Source organism: Marmota flaviventris, chromosome 5 (assembly GCF_047511675.1).
Source record: "Marmota flaviventris isolate mMarFla1 chromosome 5, mMarFla1.hap1, whole genome shotgun sequence".
NCBI classification, from domain to species: Eukaryota; Metazoa; Chordata; class Mammalia; order Rodentia; family Sciuridae; genus Marmota; species Marmota flaviventris.
The window spans coordinates 150,885,349-150,902,786 of NC_092502.1; the positions used below are offsets into that span (position 1 = coordinate 150,885,349).

Here is a 17,438-nt window from a genome sequence, read left to right on the forward strand (position 1 = left end):
GGCTACAGGTTGACTGCAAAATAAAGCTGAGAATATCTCCCAGAAAAGAAAGAAAGGAAGGAAGAAAGAAAGAAAGAAAGGAAGGAAGGAAGGAAGGAAGGAAAGAAAAACACAAGATATCTAATCCAACCAACTCACTGTATAGGTCCAGTTTCTGAAGCTTAGAAAGATCTTCCAAGAACGGATGCAAAGTTTGGGCCCCCTATCACTGGGTTCTTCTACCACACTATGCTCCTTTTTATGTTCACTGAAAGACTTGATTGTACTCTACTTTTACTTCATTATTTACACACAACAAATCTCTATGAGTATCCTATTTTTTCATCTGTAACTCTTCTGTCATTATGTCTACCTGAGAGTGAATAGTCCAGACCTCAGCAGGAAGGGGAAGAAAAATTTTTAAAAATTTGTCAACATCCAAATGGGGTGGGAAGTGAACCATGTTTCTATAGAGGGAGAAACTTGCGTCCCTTAGAGACTAACATGGAAGAAAACTCAGTTCCACCATATACTCAGAGAGGCTTTATAGATTCACCAACAGAAACAAAAACACATAACCACAGACCTGGCAAGAATCCCGTTCCTTTGTTTTCGGCTGAGAACTGGTATTTTCATGACAGTCAGAAATTATCCAGCAGCTTACCCTACTTTTCCCACATAAAAAAAAAAAAACCCTCAGAATTATTTTTAAAAAGATGTAAGTTGGGCTAGAAGTGTATCCAGTGGTGGAGCACTTGTCTAGCATGCTGGAGGCCCTGGGTTCCATCCCCAGCACCTTAAAAGAAAAGAGAATGGAACAAAAATGGTATGATTACATGGATAACCAAAAGTTAAAAGCGGTAAGAGTGGCAAGTCTCCAGGGACTGTGACAAGGGCTCAAGATAATGAAGACCCTACAGGCACTCAAGTGTATTTGTTTTTTCATTATTCATTCAGCTAAGAGTATTTACTGACATCTGTTAGATGTTATATTGACATTTGACATCTATTTACTATTTACCGAGAAACCAACTTTTACTATAATAGTCTTATACTGAAAAAACGAACCATCAAGCCAGACACAATGGCACATGCCTATAATCCCAGCAGCTCAGGAGGCTGAAGCAGGAGGATCACAAGTCCAAAGCCAGCCTTAGCAACTTAGCAAAGTCCTAAGCAACTTGGCAGGACCCTGTCTTTAAATAAAATATATTAAAAAAAAAAAAAAAAGACTGGGGATGTGGACATGGTGGTGCATGCCTATGATCCTAGCAAGTTAGGAGGCTGAAGCAGGAGGATCACAAGTTCAAAGCCAGCCTCAGCAATTTAGCAAAGGCCCTAAGCAACTTAGTGAGACCCTGTCTCAAAATAAAAAACAAAAAGGCCAAGGATGTGGCTCAGTGGTTAATCCCTGGGTTCAATCCCTGATACCAAAACAAAATAAAACTAACCACCTAGTTTGGGAGACATTGTAAACCAGAAGATTACATTCCTAGGATGAAAATAATCTTATGTCAAGACCCAGCATAGTCACAACTGTATAGACCAGAGCAAATTACTTTTTTTCTTCACTTTTTTATTTTTGATTTTTTAGAGCATTATAATTAGACATAATATTAGGGTTCATTTTGATATAAATATACAAGCATGAAATATAATTTGCTCCAGTTCAGTCCCTAGTACTTCTCCTTTCCATCCACTCTCCCTCCCCCTGTTTTCTTTTCTCTACTGTACTGGTAAAGTCATTTTTCACTGGGACTAAAATTTCAAGTTGACAGTAATTTTCTTTAGCACACTGAAAATGTAATAGACTTTCTCCTTGTACTGAGTGGTTGTACCTATCAGTTCCCATTCTAACTGTTGCTCTTTTATGTTTTCAGTCTTCTTTCTAACTGATTTTAATTTTTTCTGTCTCTTAGGTCATCTCTACTTTCACTAGTTATATCTAAGCATTTTGCTTTTAATTTATATATTGCTTCAGTGGTGTGGATCAAATCCAGGGCCTTATGCAGGCTAAGCAAGTGCTCTGAGCTATATTCACAGGTCTTGGTATTTACTTATTTAAAATTTTTTTCTAGCATTAGATTCATTGTTTAGATTTGTAGATTTATGCCTTAAATCAGCTTTGAAAAATGCTGTCGAAAACTTTCTTTTTGTTATTTATTTTTTGCTATACATAACATTAGGATTTATTTGGACATAATCACAAAAGCATGGAATATAACTGGCTCTAATTCAGTCCCCCACACTTACCCTCCCCTCCCCACTCCACTGATACTTCTGTAACTTATTTATAGTTTTTCTTTTAATTAGTGTCTTGTGGATATACTTAAGTTGAGACTCACTGTGGTCTATTCATGTATATATATATAATGAAAATTCATTTCACTGTTCTTCCCTTATCCCATCCCTCCTTCCTCCCCTTAATTCCTTTGTCTACTTAACTGATCTTTCCTGTGTTTTGATGGAATTCCCTCTTCCTTTTGTTTTTTTTTTTTTCTTTCTTTCTCACCCCCTACTTCCCATTTTGGATTAGCTTCAACATACAGAGAAAACATTCAACGTTTAACTTTTTAGGACTAGCTTATTTCACTTAGCATGATAGTCTCCAGTTCCATCCATTTACTAGCAAATACTGTAAGTTCATTCTTGTTTATGGTTAACTAATACACCATTGTGTGTGTGTGTGTGCGCGCGCGCCTCACATTTTCTGTATCCATTCATATACTGAAGAGCACCTATGTTGGTTGCATAGATCAGCTATTATAAATTGTGTTGCTATAAACACTGATGTAGCTGTATTCCCATAGTATGCTGATTTTAAATCTTTTGGATATATACAAAGGAGTGGGTGTCTGGGTCATATGGTAGTTCCATTCCTTGCTTGTCTGTTTGTTTGTTTATTGTACTGGGGATTGAACCCAGGGGTGCTTAACCACTGAGCCACATCCCTAACCTTTTTGTTTTTTATTTTGACACAGGGTCTCACTAAGTTTGTTGGGGTCTTGCCAAGTTGCTGAGGCTGGCTTTGAACTTGCAATCCTCCTGCCTCAGCCTCCCAAGTTACAGACATGTGCCATCACACCCAGCCCATTCCTAGTTTTTTGAGGAATCGCCATACTACTTTCCAGAATAGTTGCACTAATCTGCAGTCCCACCAACAATGTATGAGTGTACCTTTTTTTGCATATTCTCACCAGCATATATGAAATCTGACCCCTATCACCCCTACACAAACTCAACTCAAAGTGTATCACAGACCTAAGAATTATAGCAGAAACTGTGTACCTGACAGAAGAAAATGTAGGCCTAACACACCAGCATGTTGACATAAGAACTAACTTCCTTAACAATACTCCCAAAGCATAAGAAGTAAAATAAAAAATCAATAAGAGGGATGGCATCAAAGTAAAAAGCTTCTTCACAGCAAAGGAAACATTTAAGAGTATGAAGAGAGAGCCTATAGAATAGGAAAAGATCCTTGCCACCGGCTCCTCATAAAGGGAATTAATATTCAGAATACACAAAGACTCAAAAAACTTGACGCCAAAAAAACCAATAACTCAATAAATGGCCAAAAGAACTAAACAGACACTTCTCAAAAGAAGAAATACAAATGTCCAACAAATACATGAAAAAATGTTCACCATCTCTAGCAATTAGGAAAATGCAAATCAAAACTACATTGAGATTTCATTTCACTCCTCTCAGAATGGCAATGATCAAGAATATAAATTAGGGCTGGGGCTGTAGCTCAGCAGCAGAGTGCGTGCCTAGCTTGCATGAGGCACCTGGTTCAACCTCTGCACCACATAAAAATAAACAAATACCATAAAGGTATTGTGTCCATCTACAACTACAGAAAAATTTTTAAAAAGAATATTAATTACTTTTTTTGAGGGGGTATAGGGAGAACTTGATTTTACAAAAAGATGATAATTGTGTCGCATGGATTGAGTGAGGTTAAGTTAAGAATATATACAGAAGTTCTGTGCCTGGAGAACACAAGATACCCAGATGTTAACTTCCTTTGGGGAATGCCACCTTTTCTCCATTCCCCACCAAGAGAGGAAGATTAACTTGTTATTTATTGTAGTTTAATATAATTTTTAACCTTGCCACTCTGCCTTACACACACACACATGCATCACTGATTACACACAATATTTTTAATGTGATCCATAACACAGTAAATTAATCCATGTTATCTTTGTTAAGCATTAAAGGGAAAAAAAAAATGGGTCCTAGCTTTGAGATCACTTTAACTTCCTCCCTTGCCCTCCTTTCCCCTCCTCTCCTCTCTTCTCCTTTATCTGGAGGAAAGGTCTTGCTGTTGTTGCCCAGGCTAGTAGTCTGGAACTTCTGATCTTAAGCGATTTCTCCCACCTCAGCCTCCTGAGTAACTGGGACCACAAGTGTGCACCTCTGCACCCAGGAACATGTTCATTTTATTTTTCATCAAGTCTGGGAGTCTGGATATTCAGAGATGGCTGGGCAAGACAGCAGTGCGAATGCAGGCAGTGGGGCAAAGAGGAAGCAGAAGGACTGGGCTGGGTGTGCCACTGAAGCTCTTCAAGACAGAAATCTGCTTAGAGCAGCTCCTTGGAGGAGGGTTTTAGGTTTGTTCTCTCCACTGATTTCCTCCCTTGCTCCCATTCTCCACCCACACTCCCTGTGAGTGAAGAAATATCTGTGTCAGTGCCAACACCTTCTAAATTAGGCTACATGGAAAGAATCTGTTTGATATAACATCTACCTTTTTTTTAGATAACCAAATTCAAAGAGCAGCTTTAAGCTCCTTCTAAACTAACCTCTCCCTTCTAGGATATTTTATATGTGAATACAATGATGTTAAAAATAAAAAAAAAATTAAAAAAAAACAACATGTACCAGCTGCTACCAAAAAAAATAAACAACCTTCAAGTTTGCTGAGACTCAAAAGAATAAAGAATGAAATGCACAGTTTTGACATCTATTTATTCTGGGGATGATATTTTTCACTCAGGTCTTCTTTCATGTTCACCGAAAGCATTTCATTTTGCTTTCTCACTCTCCTGCCTTCAGCAGAATGCAACACTATTGTGAGCACTAGTTTCTGTTATTACAATTGAGGGAGGGAAATAATGATAAATGAATGATGCAGTGGAAGAAATAACCAAAATTTTTATAGTGAAAGACTTTTTCTGCATAATCTACTTCTTCTTTTAACATCTTCTCCACCTTCACCCTTGATCCTTTTCTTCAAATTCTTACTCCTAACTTCCCAATCCTACTTTACCATTGAGCCTAACTTTCATCTAATTATCAGGACTTCTTAATCCATAATCTTCCTTTCCAACCATTTCCACCATTATCTCTCTCAATTCCATGTCTCTTTTTCTTGTCCTTCAGCACTCCAGAATTTAGTGAAAAATGCACTTCTTTTTGATGATCTCTCACTGAAAATACACAAATCATGTAACTTTTTTATTCTTAAACATATATCTTCATGATACACCCAGGTGATACTAATCTTGACACGTTACTATTAAATCATGAAACAGAAAGAATGACCTTGACCACTTCAGCATCAGAGTTTGTTAAGCAGAAATAGGAAGGGGAGGCCCTCAGAAAGAGGTAAAGAGAACCATGTTAGAAGGAAAAGGCAATAATATGTGGGTGGATATGCACACCTACAGGCTTGCCAGGGGGAGCATGGCATCACTGCCAAGGGAAGGTAATGTGTGTTGAATGCAAACAAGGGGGCCCCACCCAAAACCTACTAAATTTGAAACTCTGGAGGAGGGCACAAAAACCTGTTTTACAAAGGCTCCAGGAAATCTTACTGCATGCTCAAGTTCAGAGACATTGCACTTGCCCACCACTTGCCCACTGTTATTAAGAAAAAACAAAATTAACTATCTCATTGAACCTGTTAGTTATGTTTAGCAGAAAAACTCTCAAGGTTAATATTTAAGTTGCTTGCAGGGTTCTCTTATCCATGCATTAAACATGTGTTAAATGTCTGGTTTTTGCAGAGTAGTAATGTTGAGGGAGATAGAGAATTAGGCAGACAGTAGATCCCAAAGTTAAACAAGTACACAGGTATTAGAGTTTAACAGAAATGGAAGATGGGATTTAGATGCTAACTATGCAGTAAAAGCCCTCAATGCAATGAATGGGGGGTGGGGAGATACTCTGGAAGGCAGGAGTTGGACCTAATCACATAGGAAAGGTAAAAGCTTTAACTCTGATATAAATTTTCAGTAAGATATAGCAAAACTAAAATTGTAGCTCATCCATCTAAAAAAGGTTTGCTGGGTTTGGGAAATGGTTTAATGATTATACTCAAGGTGAGGAAAACTGGAAGTGAGTAAATAATAGACAAACAAGTGATTGCCAAAAGAGGGAACGGTACTGACCTTGATTCAAGGGTATCCCTGTGTCCTGGATTTTGCATCAGCTTTAGCACTAACAGTAAGATGACTGAAGGTCAAGTTCCCTTTTAAGTCATGCTTTATATATCCAAAGCTACCTGCAATTACCCAAATGCCTTCTAAGAGTAATTGATTTAATGATGTGATCCAGTTCTAAATCATTCCTTCTTACAAAAGATTAGTTCTGAATTTTCTCGAATTGGATGCAGGAAAGGGATAAGCCATAAGGTGAGCTGGGAGTTCTGAGCACGCAGGGTGATCGCACACCATGTGCAAGATACAGTACTATCAAGCTTTGAGCTATTATTCAATGTGTTACTAAGGAAAACTTCCGTCTTCCCGTTCAAGGAAAAGATTCCTGAGGTTTACTTAAGTGACCAAGGTATAAGTCACCCTCCTGGACCTGGCGTTCTGGTCCAGTAATTGGCTCCTAGTACTCCAGACACGAATCCCACAGGACCCTGGGCTCACAGAATGGGACAGACAGTGCACAGGGCAAAAACACATCAACCGCTGTTGACACTGTCTCCAGATACCAACCACTTGGTGGAGAATTGTCAGTTAAGGGTTGAGGTTTTCAAAGAGCTTTGAAAACAAAAAAGTTCATAATCCAGATCCCAGAAATCTCCAAAGAAGTGGCATCTGCGCCTGCAGATAATATGCGAGTCTCAGCCAGACCTCAACTGGATTCCCCGCTTGGCCCGCTAGACGCCCAGCAAGCGCTCCAGTCCGGTTTCCCTTTTCCACCGCTGCGGTGAGGCACAGCCATATAGGGAAGGCGGGATGGAGAAAGGCATTCCACCCCCGCCGCTCCCAGCATCCGCCCACTTGGCTGTGAACTTGAGCCAGCGGAGGCTAGCCGGGTCCCGGTTCTGGGCCTCTAGAGGTGCCTAAACCCCGAGAAGATCCTCTAGAAGGAGTGTAAACCTACCCCTACTGCCTTCACCCTTCACTCTGTAAATTGGCACCCCCCTCGCGCGGTGGCAGCCGCCCAGAGGACTAGAGGCAGCGCGTTGGAGACGCACGCCGGGAGGGAAGCGGGCAAGCCCCGAAGGGAGCGGCGGCGCTGCCCAGCTTCCTCCCGCCCCTTGTCAGCCTTTCCGCGCGCGCTGCTTGGTCTCATCTCCCCCAACCAAGGAAGCGGATGCAGAACCAAGCAAAGGCGGTAATCCCAAGAGGCGGCGAGGACAGAAACCCTTCTTGCGCAGGGCACCGCGCAGCAGATGCAGGGTGGGGATGGGCAGAGGAGAAATCGCCGGCACCGATTTCGTCCGCGTCCTTCCCGCGCGTGGCCTTCCTCTTCACCGGCAATTTACCTTGGACCAGGCGCCTCCGGAGCTGCGGGTGGAGGCGCAGAGCCGTAGCCCGCAGGAGAGGAGTTTGATAGCCGCCATCTTCGGGTTCCGCTGCGGGAGGACTTAGCAGGCTGGAGCGCGCGTGAGAGTGTGCAAACGCTGGTTGCTGGGGCTGCCGCGGCGTCACGGGAAAGAAGAAGGGAAGGCGCGCGGGGGGCGGGCTGGAGGCTCGACCACGCGTCGATTACGTCCTCTGGGCCTCCTGCGCGTCGCCTCCCATTGCCGGCTGCCGACTATCAGAGAAGTGAGGCTGGGAGGGGCCTCAGCCCAGAGTGGAGACTTGCACAGTCTGCGCGGGTCGAAGGGAAGGGCCCGGGGTCCCGGTGCATTTGAGGCAGCGGTGTTGACGTTCACTTGCTGCCGCAGTCCTTAGGTCAGCGCTTTAGCTTTGAGTGGACGCTGGTGTCTGCTTTCCTGTGGGTCCAGGATAAGACTTGGCCCGGGTTTCCAGCTTGCCCTCGAGACACCTGCAGCTACTCAACCGCCTGGACAGTCTTACCATTTTAATATTTCTCAGCCCCTTTTCACCACTAATTGCCCTGGCTTGTGCAAAGTAAGTTTGCTCTGGGAACAAGTTGTCAGGAGATGTGACCAGGCAGACCTTCAGAAGGACAAGATTATAACTGGGCCCTTGTTCCCCATTATCCAAGTCTGCATGTTTTAAGATCTTTCTGGCAGTAGAGCCCCAGCAATCCAGAGAGACATAACAGATGCAGACATAGAGGTGTGTGTCCCTTTGATTGACCTTAACCTGTTACATAACTCTCCTAAACTCTCCTGTATTCTCAGGTATAAATTAGAATTGCTTTATAATACTCAAACTCTCAAAGGTTTATATGAGGTCATTCATGCAAAGCTTCTGTTACATTGTGAGCACAAAGTAAATGTTAGGCATCATACTCAATTTATTCCAATTACAATGGTTGATTGGCATGGCACAAACATACTCTCCAAATCTTATCTTTTGACCAGTTCCTTAAGGGCATGCGCCAAGTCTGTTTTCTTCAGAACCACCTATGCATTCAGCAGAATGGAAAGATCAGGTGGAAGCTCCATAAACTGTTTATGGGATTAAAAGCTGACCAAGTCCTGAGAATATGGCTGTTAATTTTGAACATTTTGCAAACACACGAGAAAATCAAATGAGACTAGCTTCCTTGGGAAAATATACCAAGAACAATGAACAATCCAGTTTAAAAATAGAGTCTGTCCATATAAGCATTTTATGCTATTCTTTTAACTATGAACTCTTTTTCCTTGTGAATATTATGGTTTTAATCAAAATCAATCTGGGAATGAAAAACCAAGTTCAACTATCCATTTAAATTGGAGAAAATAACAGTAGTGTTGGGTATTTCAACACATTTTCAATTAATTGTATTAAGAGGAAATTCAAAAATTAGAACTGAAGTTGCATAATTAGTCCTAATACAGCATATAGCAGCTATTGTAATGCAATTTACAGGTTGTGAAAAAGCTAAAATTCCAAATGAGTCTGCTTTTCCAATTTTCCCTTCCACAGGCACATGAAATGGAAAAAAAAAAAAAAAACCATTGGCAATTCTCTCCACCATCATATGACTTGCTCTTGGCTGGTCTCACTCCATTGCTTCTGGCTGAGGAAGACACATATTTAAATCTGTATTCTGTATAACTAAGTCCCCTGAGAAAATCAGCCTTACTGTACGGTCAGAACACACTGGACTACATTTTTTGATGACTCAATATCTTCATTTTCCTCTTTTTCAGCAGTATGAGTGTCTTAAATCTGAACAAATTATAGAAAAAAAATGCTGTGTACCAATATCCCTTCTAGTTCCACAAAAAATTAATAATAATAATTTTAATCCATGTGTAAAATTCTACTTCTTTTAAATCTCTGACTATAAGTACATTTGCCCTTTTCTTGGAAAGGCAGTTTATGGTAACTATATATTCTGGGAACTTTTCCCAGTAGAGTTTTGCAAGGCTTACCTTCTGCACTCTTTAACAACTGGAGAATTACATTCCGAATCTTTAAATAAAAGGTCTGATCCCAGACAAGCAATGAGGAAATGAGGGAAGTTTATTTTGTATTGTGTTATAATATGTCTGTATATGTGCATGGCACCTTTTTATCAGATGAATGCAAACAGTGTGTCAGTTATATTGTAAATAATTTTCTTCTTGAGAGATTTTGTTTTGATTCTAAAAAATGATGCATTAACATTTCTCATTATTGAAAGATAGGACATCTTGACCTTATAGTTAGTTAACAGTCTATTCTTCCAGTGATAATCAGGATAATCTGAAGACTTGTTTTTCAAGTGTTGTTTGACTGGCTTAACAAGTAATAGGAGTTTTTCATCTAGGCCTTTTGAATAAGTTACAAAAATACATCCATGCTTTGTTTTATACAGTGGTCCTTTAATAAATGGAAAACAAATTACTTAAAACAATTATTTAAAACAATTTTCTTCCAATAACTTTGAAAGACATAAATTTGAAGTTTTACATGTCTATAAATGTAAGTGTTGTTTTATAATGCAAATCATTCCTTAATTTGCCTAGTTTATAAGCATGTTATTTTTATAGATCTTTTGAAGCAATAATGTGTACTTAATATTTGTTCAAGGAATGGATAAAAAAATTATTTGAATTTTTTAAATTGTAGTTTTATCAGAAAAAAAAATGCATGGTAGTCAGAGAATTCTCAACTTCTGGAATGAAAGTGAAAATTAAGATGCTATGGAAACTTACAGGAGCAAAACATACCAGAGTGATTGAGTATACATTCAAATCTGATTGCATTGTACTTTCAATGTTTTCTCCCACTGTCTTTGAGAGCCAAAGTCTATACTTCTTAATATGGTATAAAAGGGAATCAGCTCTCCTGGTCTTCCTCCCTGACACAACCTCTGATTTATAATCCAAATTGTCTGTGCCTCTGAATTTTTACATAATGAAAACAACTTCAAAATTACATGTTAAAACAAAATGATTAAAAAAAAAAAAAAACACCATAGACTTAATAGCTAGACTAATCAAATCTCAAGTTCTGCTGTTCCCTAGTTATGTGGTTCCCTATGGTAAAATAGTTAAAGAGAACTTGCAGAATGTCAAGATATAGGACAATATCTATGCCAGTATTTGTTTGTACTATGGGCATGTTAAAAGATTATACCTTGTGAATTTATTTCATAAAGGCTGTCCATCTGTTCTTGCTGCTAGAAAAAAAAATACCTTAGTCAGGGTAACATAAACAGAAATTTATTTCTCAAAGTTCTAGAGACTAGAAAGTCAAGATACCAATAGATTCAGTGTGCTACACTAAATTAAAGTTGGTCTAAAGCTACCTGTGTACTTTGAGTTTTTACATAGAAAACTGTAGTATAATTGAGGAATATATTCTCATGACAAATAACTGAATCCCAGTCAATCACAGCAGCCAAAGGTAATAAGCCAATCAGGCTGCCAAATGATCAGACCATTTTCCCATGAGGCAAATGACCCATCACACCATACCCCCGAAAAAGACAAATGCTGATCTGTAACCAAACAAGCTGTTTCTGTGTGGCTCTTCCACTTTCTGTCTAGAAATAGTGCCCACATTGCTTGGAGAAGCTCTCTGATCCACTGCTGGTTCAGAGTGCTGCCTGATTCATGACTTGTTCTTTGCTGAAATTAACTCTGCTTAATTTAATTTTTCTAAAGTTTCTTTTAACAGGTATCTGGTGAAGACCTATTCTTCATAGAGAGCACCCTCTTTGTGTCTGTACACTTCAGAAGGGGCAAACAGCTTCTTCTCACCTCTTTTATAACAGCACTAATTCCATTCATGAGGACTCCACCATTGTAATACTCTGGATATGGACTATCCCCCCAAAAGCTCCTGTTAATGCAGGAATATTAAGAGGTAAAATGATTAGATTATGAGAGCTGTCACCTAATCAACCCATCCTGGTTTGTATGAACTGACTGGGTGGTAACTGTGGGGGGGATGGGGGAAGTGCCGGGAGGAGGTGGATCACTAGGGACTTGCCCTGAAAGGTTGCATCTTCCCTGTGGTCCCTCTCCTGCCCTTTCACCTGACCCTACCATAAGCTGAGCAGCTTTCCTCTGCTGGGCCCTTCCCCCATGATGTGCTGCCTTATCTTGGCCCCAGAGCAATGGAGTTGGCTGAATATGGGCTGAGTCCTCTGAAACCCTGAGCGCCCCCAATTTTTCTCCTCTCAGTTGTTCTTGTTAGGTGTTTTGGTCACAGCAACACAAAAAATGACAAAAACAACCCTCATGACTTCATCATCTTCTAATGGCTTTAACTTTTAATACTATCATATTGGGGATTAGGTTTCAACTTCTGATTGCAGAGGTGGGAAGATATTCATACCGTATCAGATTCTTTCTCTTCTTTCATACTCTGGAAAATATTAGGCAGGATTCAAACCCTGTACTGTATGGAATTAAAGACAGCTATTATCTTTACATGTCCCTCTTTCTCAGATAGCTTTGACTCTGACTCCAATTTTCCAGTTTCACTAATTCTGCACTAATTCAGAACTCAGCTTCAGTTCCTCTAATCTGGATTATTATAATCCCTTCCTAAATAAATGTCCCTTTTTCTCAAATATAACCATCTTTAAATTATCATTTCAAACACAGTCCAGTCTTCACACATCATTTTCTAAAATATTTCAACATATCTTCATCAATTGCAAGTTGAAGCCCAACATCTGATCATAGCCAAGATTTTTTAAAATATGGTCTCAGTATACCCTCTAACCATGAAGGCTGAGCAGAGGTACTTTAGGACTTCAACATTTGAAATTAAATTAATTTATCTTTTAAATATTTTTTATTTCTTTTAACCTTTTCTTCAACTCCAGCAAAGAAGTAGCATGTACACTGAATTATAATTTATCTCTGATTTTAACATATTAAAGGTTACCAAATTGTTCAGCATGTTGACTTGATTAAGGTTGAAAACATATAATATCTGGATGTTCTGGTCACACACATATACTTCTTAACATTATTTCTCATCACAGCATAGTATTTTTTCAAGGAGCACATAGAACACTCATAATAACATACTATAGATAGTTTTAGAGGATAATTTTAATTTGGGTAATTCCTTTTTTATGAAAGTCATATTATCCATTTCCATATGTAAATGCATATACTTGTTGAATATCCCCTATTTAAGATGCTCAGGACCAATTTTGGTAATTCTTGTCTGACATTTATATATGTCAACAAGAGATGTTGATGTTATTGATTTTTAACCATTGAAGCAAACATTTCCTGCTACTTTTCTCTGAAGCTTATGATCTTTATTAATTGAAACATGCCCTAAAAGTCTAGGGCAAACTACAGTATGAAACAGAATTTTCTTGACATTCTTGTAGCTGAACAGATGGAAAATAAGAAGCAATCCATCAAATATAACCCCACAGTTGCAATTTTTTTAAGTATTCTTTTTTAAAAAAATATTTATTTTTTAGTTGTAGTTGGACACAACACCTTTATTTCACTTGTTTATTTTTGTATGTGGTGCTGAGGATTGAACCCAGGGTCTCGCACGTGCGAGGCGAGCACTCTACCGCAGAGCCACAACCCCAGCCCCTAGTTGCAATTTTTTATCAGAAGAGTTTTAATATTCCCATTGATTCCATTTGTAACAGGAAAATGCTTCACAATTAAAATGCTAAAATACTTTTTAAATATAAAATATAACTTTTATCTATTTATATTTTGGGGTTCTAAATAGAATTTTAATTGAAAGAATGGCCCTTCTTAAATATGTTTGAAAAAAAAAATGACTAGCTAGATCAGCCTACTTTGTTCCCTGCACACACCAAGGACTTCTGCCACAGTCTTTGCTCATGCCTTTTCCTGTGTCAGCTGAGCAAATTCCTACTCATTTTTCAAGACTCACATCAAATGTCAATCCTCTGTGGAGCTTGACAGCTCTTACCCCAAACTCTATCCCCTAAAGTATTATTTTCTTCTACTCCATGTTCTCAGGGCCCTCTGTCACAAAGATAATGAGCTTTTCAAGGGCATGCTTGTTCCTTTTTATATCCAGTGTCCTGAGATTAATGCTAATCATAGAGCAGATGTTCAACAAAGGCCAATTGTGTTGACTTGATTTGAGTCGCCCTTTTCTCTATCTTAATACAAGCCATCAGCTTTGCTCTGTCTTCCAGCTCAATTATTTAGAATGAAAGTTTCCTCTCTGATCATGATGTGACAATAGTAATCATTACTTCTGCATTCTCTTTACAGTTTATTTTGTGCCCACCACCATCTCCTTGGCTTTTCTGCTGTAGGGTAGTTCTTGTCTGGAGCCTCCTGTTCACAAGTGCCACTGGCTATCCTCTCCCCACAGAGAACCAGCAATCAAAGGATATGAGTTCAATAGGCACAGTCAGATTGTTTTATACTTCCCTATTTAACTCCAAATGGACCCTCTGTTTCTTTCATTATTATTTTCTTGCCTTCTTTTGAACATTGGATCTGGCTATCTTTTTCACAAGAAGTAACTGAAACCTAGTGCAATTTTTTGGCAGCACCCTCCCACTGGTAATGCTATAAAACAGCCATTAATGTCTACAAATAATACAATTCAAGAAATGCTGCCAAGACATTGTGACACCTTTTATTTATTTCCATATCATATTTCACATTTATAATGAGAATATAAAGGAGGTCACTTATAAATATCAACCAAAGGAAAACAATTCATTACATTATTATGACCATCTTGAAATACTTTGTTGCTACCACAAAAAAGTAAAAAATGTGTGGAAATATTTAGGCTAGACATAAAAGGCAGGATTAAAATTGTATTATGTAATGATCACAACCATATGTTAGATATTTTCACATAAGAACTGAGAAGGACTATAAAAAAAATGTGGAGTGGAAAACATGATAGGAGCAGGATTTTGAGTTTTTCTCTCCTTATTTAAAATATCGTTCAGCTTTTACTTAACTTTTAAAAGCATTAGGCAGACAGTTTGAATGTAAGAGTGCTGAATATCCATTTCAGGATCTTCAAAGAGGCATTTGCTTGCCCGTGTTCATTGCAGCATTATTCACAATAGCCAAGATGTGGAAACAACCTAAATGTTCATCCGTGGTTGAATAGATAAACAATGTGGTATAATGGAATACTGTTGAACTTACAATGGAATACTGTTGAACTTTAAAATAGAAAGAAATCCTTCCATTTATGACAACGTGGATGAACCTTGAGGATATCCTAAGTGAAATAAGCCAGTCACAGAAATACTGTTTGATTCCACCTATATAAGGTATCTGAAATAGTCAATCCCTGAAAACGGAGCAAAATAGGAGAAGGAGAAATGGGAGGTGCTATTTAACAGGTATATATTTCAGTTATACCAGAAGAATAAATTCTAGAGATCTGCTATACCATGCTGTACCTAGTTTATAATACTTATTGCACACTTACAAATCTGTTAAGAGGATAAATCTAGTGTTAAGTTTTCTTACCACAATAAATATAATTTATATATTTATATAAATATATAATGTGTATATATACACACACACACACACACACATACATACATACATACATACCCACACACACACATGTATAATTTGTAAATTTTGCCTGCTCTATTCTCAAGCTGGGAAGTCAGGGGATTGTTTCAGGAGATTAGATACTATGTTTCACATCTCCCATATTATTTGTTTCAGCTGTCAGGGCAGGGAATAGAACAGGATAATCTTCATTATGATTTGAATCTTAGCATCTCCCCTTAGAAATGTGTTGAAGGCTTGGACCCCAACCTGTGGTGCTATCAGGAAGTGGGGAAACCTATAAGAGGTAGGACAAGCAGAATGACATTCAGTCATTGGGGATGGAAACTTGAGAGGGATATTGGGACCTTGGTCCTTTGTGTCGCTTTACTTCCTGGCCACCATGAGATGAGAAGCTTTACTCCACCACATATTCCCTACCATGATTTTTTGCCTCACTGCAAGCCCAAAGAAATGGGCTCAGAAACTATGGACTAAAATGTTTAAAATTGTGAAGCAAAACAAGTTTTTAAGTTGATTCATTTCAGGGATTTTGTCACAGCAACAGAAAGCTTACTAATACAATCTTCTAATATGCACTTCTCCATAGGTGAGCGAGGGCAGCAGCCTTCAATGAAATGAAACCATTACATTAGGAAACAAAAGGATCAACAAGATAAAAATCGCCTCACTTGAAATCCTCCGTGGACATTAGCCAGTGATAGTAGTTTTGAGTTGTGGCTTGAAATATTGTCAGACACTCATCACATCCACATATAGTTTCCTAATTACCTCACAGTTACCCTTTTAGAAATTTGTTCATGTCTGACAAAAATACTTTTGGTTGTTAAAAAATAGTAGCATTGACTAATCTACTGGCTAGTCTAAGAACATAATAACCCTGAAAGTATTGAAGTGCTATCTACTGCAATGTAACTGAGAAAAAGAAGTGCTATGGTCTGAATGTTTATGTCCCTTCAAATTCATATGTTGAAATCCTCAATTCCAAGGCAATGACGTAAGGAGGCCAGGCCCTGGAATATGTTTTGTTCGTAGTGGGGAACTTTCATGATGGGACTTGTGCCCTTACTATGCCCTTATCACCAAATCTACCACCATATCTTGATCTGGGACTTCCCAGCTTCCAGAACTGTGGAAAATAAATTTCTACTATCTAAAACCCATCCAGTTTATGTTATTTTGTTTTAGCAACCAGAATGACTATGACAAGTTCTATGACAGAACTTACAACCAATGTCTAGTGACCACATGTGGAAAAAAAGCAAAGTAAATTTTAATGGGTAATATTCAGACTTCATTCCTCACTTTGGAAAATAATGTTGAAAGGAAAATTGGTTCTAGAATAATATCTTTTGACTGTTATGATTCATCACACTCTTGATTCTCTTCATGTTCTAGAATAGTAGTCTACTATCAAACCAGGATTCTTTTGCCCACTGCACTGTATGCCAAATGCTAAAGTAATAATTTTTGCAAAAGAAAATAATGTGGCTTCATGTGAGTAGGGAAGCTGCCAGGCTCAAATCTTCCTCCCCAAGATTATGATTTAGGGATATTTATTGGATAAAGAGACACGGTGTTCTGAGCGGGGGAAAGATGATTGGAGGAAAGGAAAGGTGATACAATGGTTGGTCGGAGTTTGTGTAACTAAATATCATGGCTTTGTGTAGGAGGCATGTTCAGAAATGGCAGTATTGATAGGATACAAGTGGAGCTTTTTTGTCCTCTGATATCCAAAGATCCTTCATCAGACACCTGTGCAGGCCCACACAAAGGGTTTGGTGCTTTCCACCACCTTAAGCCATCCCTAATAAAACCAAACAATCATTACCAAAATGACCATGCATCAGAGGGGTTATTTATAGTAAAGCTAACAAGTAAACAACAAAGTTGTTTACTTAAACAACTTCTTAACCAGTGATAAAAACAAGTAACTAAAAAGAAGTGAGGCTAAGGATGTATTCAGATTCTCTCGGAGTTTGAAAACAGAATAAGCTCCTTGGTTTTTAAATTTCTTAATTGAAGAGGGAGAATGGCTAAAGCTCTTACATAAAGTGGAAAAATCCATTAATTTAAATATGGGGACTTGGTTATAGTCAGAGTAAATATATTTTGAAGCTGTACCCTACACATA

At 38.6% G+C, this 17,438-nt stretch overlaps 1 protein-coding gene across 1 annotated transcript in view; it reads right to left on the reverse strand.

The window, feature by feature from the left end:
• The window catches only part of Oxct1 (3-oxoacid CoA-transferase 1), a 134,150-nt gene extending 126,036 nt beyond the window's left edge, over window positions 1-8,114 (reverse strand). Inside the window, exon 1 of the mRNA XM_027936258.2 lies at window positions 7,712-8,114. Within this exon, the coding sequence (XP_027792059.2) occupies window positions 7,712-7,789 (78 nt within the window). The 5' untranslated portion in view covers window positions 7,790-8,114. The remainder of the gene's footprint in view (window positions 1-7,711) is intronic.
• Window positions 8,115-17,438: the final 9,324 nt, after the last annotated feature.